At 39.3% G+C, this 13,482-nt stretch overlaps 1 protein-coding gene across 1 annotated transcript in view; it reads left to right on the top strand.

Moving 5' to 3' along the window:
• SHQ1 (SHQ1, H/ACA ribonucleoprotein assembly factor) overlaps positions 1–12,174 on the top strand; it is a 112,143-nt gene extending 99,969 nt beyond the window's left edge. The window contains 1 exon segment of the mRNA XM_030570247.1: positions 10,351–12,174. Coding sequence (XP_030426107.1) covers positions 10,351–11,002 — 652 coding nt within the window. The 3' untranslated portion in view covers positions 11,003–12,174.
• The last annotated feature ends 1,308 nt before the right edge of the window (positions 12,175–13,482 follow it).

Consider the following 13,482-nt stretch of genomic DNA (forward strand, 5'->3'; position numbering starts at 1 on the left):
TAGAAACATACATGATCCTACTGCTGTCGGTGCTCTATCTGTCTGGTGGCTAAGCATATAACTTCCATGTCCTTTATAGGTTGATTTGTTATTTCGTCATCTTACCCAAACACTAAATTCACACACACTCATCTCACCTTCCTTATGTCACGGGGACAAACATATCACTAAAAACATGACTGGAACCACTGAGAGAACAATATTAAGACTGGAGGAGGCTTAAGATGTATGATGTCTCTACTCAAAGAATAATAGGGCAGTGGTGAGCAATGCAGGTTGGTATGATTCTGAACCGATTCCAGGCCTGACCAGCTCACTAATCTGCCATCGACACTTTTATCTCTATAACGAAGCATAAATGATGTGCTCACTGCAGTAGTGCATGGAAGTCTGAACTGTGACAGGCTTTACCAAGAGCAGCAATTTGTCTTCACCCCGTTTTTCACTAAACCTCACTAACTTGTACAATAATGGTGTAAAACTTGGGTGATTGGAAATGCCCTGCAATCCAGCACGCACAATGCCTTTAGCTTGATAATGCAGCTACTTCACTCTAAGGTGAATCTCATGAGTCCAGATCACCCGTAGAGTGAAGATAAATTAAATAACTGCCATTGGTAAATCAGTCAGCTATACTGATGGGCACAGCATGATGTCATGTTGTATTTGAATGCACATCAAGGCATTGCAGGCTTGCCATTGGGGATGGCTGCTTAGCAATGTGGCAAACTCATTTTCCCAGGTGATGGAACCCTGGTAAACTATATGAAGAAGACTCTATCCAGGGACAGTCTGCCACATCTGTGAGGCCTGCCTGCCTTTTCTTTAAACATTTAAAATGTGTGTTTAAATTTAGGGCTTAATTTAAAATAGGGCTCGTCTGCCCTACAAAACCAACTGAGTTAGGGGTTTACCAGCAGGGTTGTCCCCCTATTCCAGGCACAACACAATTAAAACCTGTTGTATAGATTCAACCTAACTGCATTATTTGTAACAGGATCACATAATGAAATATAGCCAAGGCTTTAGTCTGATTATTAAACCTTGGTTACAACCTAGTCAGGTCCTGTCCACACAACAAGTTTAAACCATGCTGCACCCGGGATTAGGGATAACATTGTTGCAACCGGATCCCCTGGCTTGGTGGTTTTTGTAATGTAGTTAGGCTCTTTATCCAATGAAAACAGGAGAAAGTGGGAAATAGTAGCAGAATCAGACTAATGTTATAGAATTTGGCCAGAATATTAGGAAACATCCATGTAAAAGCAGATTAGCCATGTGATTTGTGCAATCCAACATGACAGCATCCACGCACCACACAGCAACTCAGTGTGACTTAGCAAACATAGGTAGGAAGAATGCACTGTTGCACTCACCTGTAATATGGTAGCACCCTGTTAAATAGAGAGATCTGATGATTGTATTACTGTATAATGATTCTCTAAACAATCACTCACTGTTGTAATGGTTATTGTTTTGTCCCTGATGTTTGGATGGTATGGATTTGTAAATCTGTTAAAACTACCTCAATCAATAAATACTTATTTTTAAAAAAAGCACTGTTGCTTTATGCATGTATTGTGCCATCCCATGCCGCTATGGCTAATTTACAATGTAAACTTCTCAGGGTAGTGAACTGTCTTTTTATATATCTGTAAAATGCTATGCCAAACATACACTGCAGTAGAATAATCTTTTTTATGTGTGTGGGTTTTTTTAAACCGTTAAGGTGGCCCATTTTTGCGCATGAAGTTTTATTCTGTTTCATTTAGTAGCAAAATGTCACTGAGCTATGCATTCAAAGCCTGATGTGCCAACCTGGCTGCTGTGTTTATTATACACACGGGTGTAAATATTCCACACAGTAATTTAGCTGGGTAACTCCCACGGTGATGATGTAAATTGCATGGTTAAATGTCATGCATTATATAGAACAGTGGTTCTCAAAGTCGGTCCGCCCTTGTTCAGGGAAAGCCCATGACGGGCAGGGCTGGTTCATTTACCTGCCGTGTCCACGGATTGGCCGATCGCGTCTCCCATTGGCCGCGGTTCTCTGCTCCAGGCCAATAGGAGCTGTGGGAAGCTGCGTCCAGCACATCCCTCAGCCCACGCCGCTTCCCACAGCCCCATTGGCCTGGAGTGGTGACCGTGGTCAGTGGGAGCCGCAATCAGCTGAACCTGCGGACACAGCAGGTAAACAAACTGGCCTGGCCCTCCAGGGGCTTTCCCTGAACAAACAGCAGACTGGCTTTGAGAACCACTGATATAGAATATTTATTGCTAACTGTTTTTTAACTCTTTCACGTAGTTTTGCTGTTTAGGCTGAATCACTAAACCAAGAGCGCTGCTGCACAGGGCAATCTACCACAAGGACTGAAAGGCCTGCTCCAGTAGTTTGTGTTCTTTTAGGTTTTCCTATGTAGTATTATTTCAGGTTGATGGGTATGTTACTCAGAAAGGCTGGTTGTATATCATTTTACTTTTATTCTGCTGCAAATTAATATCTAGGAAAAACTACGAATAAGGGATTCCAAGACAGGATGGATGTCCCAAATTATGCATGTATTCTTTATATTTAATATTTGGGCTCACTTTGTAGCCGTTATCTTCTCCCTGCCTCCCAACAGAACTTACCTTCAGCAACTATAACTCTCCAGATCATTTCCCCTCCAAAAGTATGATAAAAATAATCTCCAAAAAACAGGCAGGTGCTTTGCCAGCAACTTTGGAGGAGGAGACCTGGGCAGCTCACTCCCCTGGATGTGGCTAAGGAGGACAACTGTGTGGGGCACCAGGTTCCAAGTGCCCTTTAACTCCCCAAGCCACATGGGCTGCAAGAGACGGAACAGAAGCTCTTGGAGCAAAACCAGCCTCTGGGAGCAGTATTGTCTGCAGTGAGGCAAAGAGTATCTTTAAATCCCCTGTACTCCAGTCATATCAGCCAGCTGCACCTTAATTGGAACATTGAGACATTTTGTTTGTCTGCTTATTGGTGCTTTGCTTCAGGCTCCACCCTCCCCCTCCATTAGTACCCTCCTGTTGTTGGCCTCACTCACTCTGCTCCCCATACTGCTCTCCATCCTTCTCTCTCTCCTCCCAACATTCTCTTCCTTTTCCTACTTCTTTACTTAGTTGTGTGTTGTATCGATTTCCCCCACACTCACCTGTTTTTGTCTTTTTAGCAGATAAGCTGTGTGGAGCAGAGTCACTCGCTTCATGCATATTTGTAAAGCACCTAGCACATCAAAGCTGTGTTGTAATCTAATGATGATAATACTGCAGCATTGACTTCCAGCTGTTACGTCAGGTGTATGGACAAGACCTGTAAGATGTCTGCTGTCTATTTATCAAAGCTGTCTGTTAAATAAAACGTGCCTATTATCAATTTAACCTGCAGTTAAAAACATTTTCCCAATGCAATTGGCATCTTGACAACTAATAATTTCCACGTGCAATGCTTCAAATACCTATTATGCATGTTTATGTAAGATCACTATTGCCATAATAAGATATTACCGCAAATGTGCATACTGAATGAACATATCTTCAAGTAATCATGAGATTTAATTAATCATTATTGAAGAACTAAAATATTTGTTACTTTAATCTTAAATACTATTCTAAAGGTTTTGGAAACAGCAGGGCATGTTTATCAGATCCCTAAATTCTGCACTACATCCCCCATTCTGTTCATGACTTATGGTCACTTCTGTTCTCTGGGCTATTGTTTTAACCTGTACGATTTATCAAACTAAATCCACAGTCTCGCTTGGGAAAGTGTCCTGTGCTGTGATTTCTGCAGTGTGGTTTAGCTGTCTTCCACTGAGTCAGATGTCTAATACTGGCATGGTCTCTCTCTAGCTGGATTCCTGAGATTCAATTCTCCTTGTTAGCGGATTGTTTCCTTAAAAATAAAATGAATTGACAGGTGTGTGCTAACAACTACTTAGTTCTGTTTATCTCTTAAATAGAAGAGAGAAACTTTTCCCCCTGATGGCAACTGCATAACTGACCATCAGATTTTTACTTGCCTTAATTCTTCTACAATTCAGAGAATGTATTGTATATACAGTAGTATTTTAGTAGATTTGTTTCTTGGTTCTTCAGCTATGCTTAGAATTTGGGGTCTTTCTATAGGATATTTTTCCTTTTAAAAAATATCCAGAATAAAGGAAATATTCTTAGATAGATGAGACCAACTTTTGCTTTACAAACTTTAAATTCAGGTTGGGTTTGTCTTTGTTGGCTGAGGAGTTACATTATTTCCTTTCCATATTATCAGGAGTCATTCTCTTTCTCTCTCCTTTTCTTCCCCCAAAAGGCATCCTTTCTATCACAAATCCAGAATCTAACTAACTAGTTGTCAGCAGTTGAAAAGCTTCTGTTCACGTTGTTCTTTATGTTTTGAGCTTGGGATTCTTCAGTTCAGTGAAAGTGATTAAACAATTGCTTTAGCAAAAGGACTTTAAAAGGTGGACAATTATTTTTTAAAAAACCCACCAAACTTTTCATCAGAAAGTTTGTTTTTTTATGCGATAATAGCTAAGAAAGTGTGCTTGTTAAGAATGTCCTAGAGTCCTTAAATACTGTATAGACAATAGAGTTTTTGCAGTCTATAAAACAATAAAAAATATATAGATCTGAGAAGCTCCCTAAATAACATTTATGGAATCTGCTTCTTAAAAACATAGAAAGTTCTTGTTTTTCTTGATACCGCCTTTCCAACCTATCTCAAATATCAAGCATGCAGCTGATGAAGTCAGCCTATTCCTGATTCAGATGCATTGTCATCAGGTGTTTCTGTACTGCTTCTGTTCATTGTTCTGTTTTAATCTACCATTCATAAAAAAGACAATAGCATGCAAAAAAATCACGTTTAAATAATGCTAACATTGCAGCACAATCAGTCAATTGCGGGGAAGATTTAAACTGAACCTACACAGGAAGAATAGCCATTGTGCATTTTTATGCTGCTTTATGATATATAAAGAAGGCCTGAAAATGGGAAGTGGTTTCTTTTTGTTTTTTACAATTAGAAATTTCAGCTTTGTATACTCTAGTTTTCTTGGAAGAGACTATGGACGACTGGAGCACTCCTAGGAGTAAGACATTACATGCACCAAGAAAATGAAATCTGAGTAACTGAAAGGAAGAGGGATTTTTCAGACTGTGGAAAATCTATTGAACTCAAATATCTGACACAGTTGGGAGGAAGGAATCGTTTAGTCCTTAAGTGAATGCTAAACAAACTCCTATTCCAGTTCTCAGGCTCTCTTCCAGAAAAAGGGGGAAGACAAGGCAAGCAGGGGAAAAGCCCTTCTTTGTACATGATATAAAGAAGTGGGGGAAAGGCACAAACCCATTTTTTTATTTGCAGGTCACGCTGTGGTAAAGCTGATACAGTCATCCCACTTGTGTTTGTACCACAGGGCTCTTAGATACGTCTCCAGTGTCATTTAACCTCGTGAGCTGCTGCATTTAGCAGAATAAGAATAGGATGCCAGTATGAACTCTGAATTTCCTTGCTTTTGTGTGATTACACATCATGCACATTAGTAGATGTGGGGTTCTGAAATGCATACAGTCCAACAACCACAAAAATGTTATTCCTTGGGCTATTTTTCAGGTACATTAGGGCAATTTTGCAGCACTCCACCAGCACAAAGCTGTCCTAACAATGCTAACATTACTGCCGCTCTAGGATCCCCCTCTGTATAGGGATCACTAAGTGTCAAAGAGTCTCCATAGTACAGATGCTACTATCCCCTTACTGAATCCAAGGTGGCTCTGGACCCTCATGAATCCTGCCTTCCAGAAGAGCCCTTTGGGTTGCTGGCAGTCAACAGAACTTAGAAGAGCCCCATGGCTGCTGCAAATGGGCCCAGGATTAGGGGAGTGCAACAGTAGCTTAAGTCTGCACCAACATCGACCGTGTCCTGAGCTGCCCCAAGAACTTCTTGACCACAGCTCAGAACTGAGCCCTTGTGTTTATCTGCTGTACTCATGCCAATGGCTCCACAGAACCATGCGCATAAAGAGTTACAGTAAATCAGCTGCATAGTTCAGGAGGGGACCAATGGAATTGTTGGTCTTTGGAGAGCATATCCGAATCCAGTTGGAGTACTCATAACTACTTTATTTTATTTTTTTTTATAGAAAGTATTGGGGTCCATTGTGTCATTTTTATCTCCTTTCCCTTGTAGCACATGATGCAGGTGGAGAACACGTCATCTCTCAGCAACTTTGGTAAAACTTTCAATGTGAAGGGTTAATATGGATCTTTTAGCAACAGCTATGCAATGGAAATCAGTTAAGATCATTACATTACTATTGAAGTAGATCAGTTTATAGGAATTAAACCAAGGCTGTCAGAGAGCGAGTATATTTTCTGTCAAGTATCAGAGGGGAAGCCGTGTTAGTCTGGATCTGTAAAAGCAGCAAAGAATCCTGTGGCACCTTATAGACTAACAGACGTTTTGGAGCATGAGCTTTCGTGGGTGAATACCCACTTCCTCAGATGCATCTGAGGAAGTGGGTATTCACCCACGAAAGCTCATGGATTCTTTGCTGCTTTTATATTTTCTGTTGCACTCTTGTACCTATCCTGTAGGAGAGTATTTATTCCTTCCTGACCTGCCCCTGTCAGACACCAACTCTTTCATAAGTGGACTCACTGTTTAGTATGTACTTGTACTGCGTAAAGAGTGGTGGGGACAAGTATTTACTGCTTTAAAGAGAGAAACCCTTTCTTTATAGCCATAGTATTACATTTTTGTTAAGTAACATAATGCAAATGAAGGAGCCAAAACATATTACCATCTATTTTCTTCTTGAACTCTGAGCTTTAGATACTCTGGAGCACAGATAATTATTATGTATTAATAATAAAATTTATGGAGTGTTGTAAATTTATGTGGACCTCTACAAACTTAAATACGACATATTTCATCCATAAAGAACTAGCAGTCTTGGGAGTTGAGAAAAGGGAGGGTATGGAGAATATTGAAAAGGCGGGAGGTGGGATTGGAGGGTTTAAGGAGTAATTTGAAGGGGCTGTGGAGGAGGTACACTTGGCAGGGAAGAATTTGGATGATAGAAACCAGAAGGTGAAGAATTGGAAACGAGAGGAAGTACAAAGAATATTGGGAAGAAGAGCTTGAAGAAATGAGTGAAGAGTAATATGGGGATAAGATTATATAGGGCATTGCATGTGACAACAGCTGTCTTGAATTTTATGCAGTAAGAGAGGAAGGAGGGGCTGTCATGCCTGGAGTTGAAGAACAGTCGGCAGAGAGAAAAACATTCCTCCTTTTAGCATCAGTCATGGTTTACTGTGCATGTTTGAAAGTTATAAAGGGAATTTTTTGCACAATGTACATTTAGTCTGTGCAGTCAGATTATCATTGACGCCAAGAGTTTAGTAACATTTGAAAAGGAATTTCATTTTTATATGGTTACCAAGAATATGTAGAGTTTTTTTTTTAATGGAGATCTGGAAGGGATATAAAACCTCATTCCTCAGGCATAAACCAACCTCTCAATAGTGGGGTCAGGAAATAAACCAGGTGGGCAGGTTATTTTGTTACAGTCTACTTGCTGGGGGGTTTGCACCTTCCGGTGGAGCAGTTGGTACTATTCTGGCAGAAACAGGCCAGATGGACCCTTGATCTGATCCACTCTGGCAGTTCCTATGGTTCTGTGTAACTTTGTACTTTTAAGGAAAATGCAAGTTGCTGAAGATGATTTGGGGGAAATGTTATGACTGAACAGCACTGGGATTATTTAATGAAGTAAATTGGTATATTAAATAGTTGATGAAAATTTTGGATAATGTGTATCAGGCATTACATAGAGAAGTGTGTTGCTTATTTGTGAGCTTTGGTAAGTGCTTTTTAATTGTTTTTTAACTTTTATGTGGTTTTGATTACTCTCCATAAACATGAATTTCTGAGTTCTTTGGTTGGTTTGAATGGAGAAAGTTAACAAATAATCTGTTTCAATCCAAGTTTTGTTTTTAAATGCTACACTGTCTCTGTAAGAATGTGTAAGAAGCTGCATTAAATTCCCCTTCCCCCACCTTTTAAATAAAATTCCTTTAGGAGAAAAAAAATTGCACAGTCGGTTATACTGAGTAATTATCCCCCCTGGGAAGCAGAATATAAAGATCTTTAAAGTCATTCAACTGAGAGAGCAAGCGCTTTAACTTTTGCCTTGCAGGAGTTATGTATTACATTATCAGCTGCTTGCTCCAGTGTCAGTGTGTCATGCCTTGCAGGTTAGCAGGTTTTGGCAGAGGAAATGAAACCCAGTCAGTTACTGCAGGATTTATAGTAGACCTGCTGTTGCAGGAAGTGGTGAAAAGTTGATTGATAGTCTGAGGCAAAACTCTACAGTAAGAAACAGGATGTATGTTTGCTATTTATACCTGGTTTTCTTTTTTCCCACATTTCAAGACATTCTCTTACTTTTTGTTCTCTCTGTTTATAAATTTATGGCACAGTTTTCTGGTAAAGCATGTGCTGAATTTCAAATACTTGAAGAAATCTTTACAGCTACAGTTGTACTAAATGAGCTTGCGAAGACTGAAAGTTGACCTACCATGTCTGTTGTCCCCTATGGTAGGCCTTACCTAAAGGATCTAGCAGTTTTTTTGTGTAGTTTGTTCTTCGGTGCAATACTAAATAAATTTAAAATAAATCTACTACTGATTTATTCTGCAACACGTCCTCAAACAGGTGCACAGATCCTGCTGTGATAGGAGAGAGAACACACATATGAAGTAGGGCCCATAATAAATTACATAGTTGCAGCATATTTTTCTTTTAAATTTTACATAGCAGGAAAGATCATTTTTAGAAAATTTAGTGTGACATAATTTTCAGCTGGTCAGTTCTTAAATCTAAATTTTTGGTATTGTTGCTTTTTTAAAGTAAAATTAATTATTTTTGGCTTAATGAACATTTATTTGCTAAATGTATGGCTCAAAATAGACCGATAGGCAAATGTTTTCCCAAAGATTGTATTTTTAACCTACCATTAAAAAAAAAAAACTGGTTTAAACCTTACCACTTTAGGACTTCATCTCAGTTAGCCTTGGTTTTGTAATGCAACATATTTTCTTACTCCTAACATAAATATCTATTTGGCACGTATCAGCAGTTCAGCCGAGGGAAGGTGTGGGACTCATTAAAGATGAGATGGGAAGATTTGTCATCTTAAAGAGGTGGGCTTTAAGAAATTGGAGAGGGAAGGGAAAAGAAGATGGGATTAAAAGAATGACGGTAGAAAGGAACCATTGAGAATACGGTATTCAGGATTGAATGAACCTAGGGTGAATAATGTTTAGAGTAAAGTGGTGAGACTTGCACAGAAGATGTACACATTTGTAACAGAGATATAGGAGATTTCTCTTAGCTATAAAATCTGTGTCCTGCTTTCATTGTTTTTTGTGGTGGTTTTTTGTATTTTGCAAATTTCCCATTTTCTGTGCATTTAAATGGATTAAATTTAATACAATTACTTTGTCTTCACAAATTGTCATTCGGTTGAACAAAACCAAGTCCAGTACCATCTTTCCCAGGTTTGTTTACATTGCTTTTTGGAGGTGCTCATTTACTAGGGAAGTATGTTAATCGGCAATAATTTGTGTCCATTTGGAGAAGAATGGAAGGGTAATAAGAGGTTGATAAATATGTAATATAATTCTGAAGGCATCAGATAACTAAGGGGCATTAAAGAAGAAAAATAGGAGTTTAAAAATAGTGCAAGTAGCCCAGTGAGAAGAACCTGACAAAATATATTCTGTAAATATACTGTATTGTTGGTAATACTGTGAGGAACTTGTCATACCCTATTTACATTTGGGATATGACAAAGCCAACTGACTTAGTCCCCTCTGGATTCATGCCTTACCAAGCTGTTTCAAACCAGCTAATGACAGCCCCTTGGGTAGCCAAACGCTGCAGTTTTACAACATTAAAAATAGATACTATCTCTGCAGAGATGTCCTGTTGCTTCATCATCATAGGTGCAGTTGGTGTTTCTCATTACAGTGTATCTCCAAAGTTTGTAAAGAAGTGTGTGCTTTCTTCTGAAAAATTCACTGTAAATTTGCTGAGGTGACAATGTATGTAGCTGCTTCTCTAGCCTTGTGGGAGTGAATAAGTTCAAGTGAATAAGGGATCGTTTTTATCTTTGTTTCCTGTACCTTTTCTGTTCCCATTCTGTAAGGGAAGAAGGAAGTTGTTTACAAACAAAATGAATAACAAGAATGTTTAGTTCCCTGCTACTTATTATCAAATGGGAAATATTTTGTTTCTAGAGTTTAATGTGTTTTGTTCTTTTTTAAAGGTCAAAAAAGTTGGCAGCTCTTGCTGAATCCTTACAGAAAGCCAAACTAACTAAGGCCCATTTAGGATTTGAACTAGAAGAGCTGGAATCAGCCGCACTTCTGGTACAAGAGGAAGAAAGCGAGTTAAAAGCCGTCAGCGCAGTTTCCAAGCAACAGCTGCCTTCCTCTGAATTGGAGACAAGTGACTCTGAAGAATCAAGCAGTACTTTATCATCTGAGACAGAAAGCTCTGATTCAGATGAACAAGAGTCCTCAGCCAGTGAAGATGGGAAAATAAATTCTCTACAAGGCGCACTCCAAGAGGAGAGGACAGCCCCACTTATTGACTGCAATGGATTAGGGCAAGACACAGGCACTTTGACGTTAGATGTTAGTAATGAAAAATCAAAGGCTTCTTTACAATCTACATCTGTTCCTGGAAAACTGATAGAGGAATTAGGAAAGAAAATGCAGACTGCAATTAGGCTTTCAGAACAGCCTGAAGAATTGGCTACTGCAAGCTACACAGTTTTGCAAGAGAAAGGAGCAAATTATGCAGTTGAACCCCAAAGGCTTTCTGAGGATCCAAGTGGAAAAGAAAATTTCTTGGAGGTTTCCCCAAAGAGAAACCTACTGCTGTTTGTTGGCAGCACAAATGAAGATGAAGACTAAACAAGCGTGTTAGGAAAAACTCTGACCCTTTACGTAATACAGCTCATTGTTATAATGTGATATTGTTCCTACATCTAATGTGTGCAAAAAGGAGGTGATATTTTTCCTGTTTTTTTTTTCCCCCCACCCAGTTGACAGTTCTTAAACACAGGATTGCTTTGGAGGGAATCAACAAGACTTTCTCAAACCCTCATAATTAGATATATTTTGTACATCAGTGATTCATCAGAAAGTAAAATTTTGATCCCCAAATGCAGGAATCTGTAACTTCAGTAAATGCTTTCAGGAACAGTTTTCATTAAGGTTAGTAATGGAATGAAGAGAGAGAATGAAATATAACTGAAAATAGTTGTACCATCACTTAACTGACTCAGCTGATGACATCTTCTTGATAAATAGCCCCGTATATTCATGATTTTTTAATGACATTTTACTACATTATTGGATTTCAGATATTTTATTACTAATTTCTCAGTTTTAAAAAGAATGATGAATACCATAAAAATCCAAGCAGCACTGGCAGTTTTTGTTTGTAGTTCCAAATAAATGTTCCTCACCTTTTTGTTAGTACAAAATAAAGGTAGTTTCTTTATTGTGAGGGCCGAGCAGTGCTATGTATAAGCTTTTGTTTCTACTGTCCTGTTATAAATTGTTCTTTACTACTTTCAGTATTTGTTTATTTTACTGTGCTGTCCATTTTTGAAATGTTTCTAGGTTGTCTCCTTTTCAAAACTGAAAAAATCTTGTTTCGTGTTTCTATTGCAGGGCTGTTTCTGGCCCCACTGAGGTGGGGAGGCAATGTGGTTTACTGCTCTGAGCACTGGAATGAAAGCCAGGAACTCTCAATTTCTAGTCCCAGCTCTGCCACAGATTTACTGTATTTTTGAAAAAAAGTCACTTAACTTCCCTATGCCTCATTTTCTTCATCAGTAAAATATGAATAATACTGGCCTATCTCAAGGTGGTGTTGTGAGAATATTTATTAATATGCTCGTGATAATAGTGAAGATTCTAATGTTTTACAAATGAAATGCCATATTTCCAGGTATGACTTACCCATAAAAGGTTGCTTCAGGATGAAAGGTAGCTTGAATGGTCTCTTGCTTTCATGTTTGTGTGTGAGGTGTGGGTGTGTGTTGTTAATATTAAAATCCAATTTTTTGGGAATGAAAAAACAAATTTGATTTTGACAGAGTTTCTGGTAGTTTGTCATTGGTAAGTGGCAGTTCTTGAAAAGGGATGGTTATTGCATAGCGGATGGTGCTGTCATTGGACCACGGTAACAGATTGGTGATGAGGAACACAAGGATTTATGTGCTGTCATGGGAACTGTGAAACTGCAGCACATCTCAAATTTAGTCTTCCCACACTTACTTTTCGACCTTCACTTACAATTACAAAAGCATATAAGAAGTCACAATTTAAAAACATTAAATTCTTCACCCTTGTTGCAATAGTCCCCGCACCTCTAAAGTCAGCAGTCTCCCTCTGTGCCAACACACACTCCGGTTTCACATCTGTTGGTAGGAACTGCAGCCCTCACCCTACCGATACTGAATTTATAATCCTACGTACTTGAGTCATTTCACTGCCACTTGTTTTCTCCTCTTCCTGTAAGGGTGGAACCTTCTTCATCTTACAATTAAGCATTTCTTTCTGTCCCTACTAACAATTAAATCCAGAATATAGCTGGTATAAGCAAGTTGCATTTGAGAATGACAGAGAGAAAACAGGTAGAAAAAAAGGGTGAATGTTGAAACTTACTAGAAACAAGCTGCAGAAAGCTGAACTAATACGGGTTGGGAAATGCAAGTAGCAAAAGTTAAAGGGTACATGTCAGAGTCCATGTCTGCTGCTTTCGTTTTTTGTTTTCTCTCTCCCCCATTTTGTGGCAGGCTGCCAAGGAGAGCTGGTTTGCCTGTTCTCCAAACAGGTTTGTTTCCCTCTAGGAACTGGCTACCTCTTTTATTGTGAAATAAATCTCTTTGTTCCAAAGGATTAACCCTCCTGGTGACTAAGGACGTGACACCAATCTGCGTTTGTCCAGGCACACGATAGCTTGACCTTTTCCCACTGCTCCTCAGGGAACCTTTCTGGAGTGAAATACCTGCAGTGTCTGACGTAGCAAATACTGTATGGATAGGAACATATAGAACATAGTAACTCTGGGACACTTTGGGGTTTCACCCAGGCCAGTAAGGGGCTGTGTCACCACCTCCTCGTTAACCTTGGTTGCTACAGTGCAGTGCAGTTTTGGCTCAGAGCCCTGATATCATCAGCCCGTTTGCAACTCAGTGACCTCACCCTGGCTTCCACTTGCCTGGTTACTCCCTGCAAGGTGATGAAACAGCCCGTTCAGTTCAAGTTTCCCCAAAAATCTTCTCTTTCGAGTGCTCAGACCCTTTCCCTTTAGCACTCTGAAAACCTTATCGAGTTTGCTGCTCCTTTAAAGAGACAGAACACAGCACCAGCCTGTTAGT

Source organism: Gopherus evgoodei, chromosome 7 (genome assembly GCF_007399415.2).
Source record: "Gopherus evgoodei ecotype Sinaloan lineage chromosome 7, rGopEvg1_v1.p, whole genome shotgun sequence".
In the NCBI taxonomy this organism is placed as follows: Eukaryota; Metazoa; Chordata; order Testudines; family Testudinidae; genus Gopherus; species Gopherus evgoodei.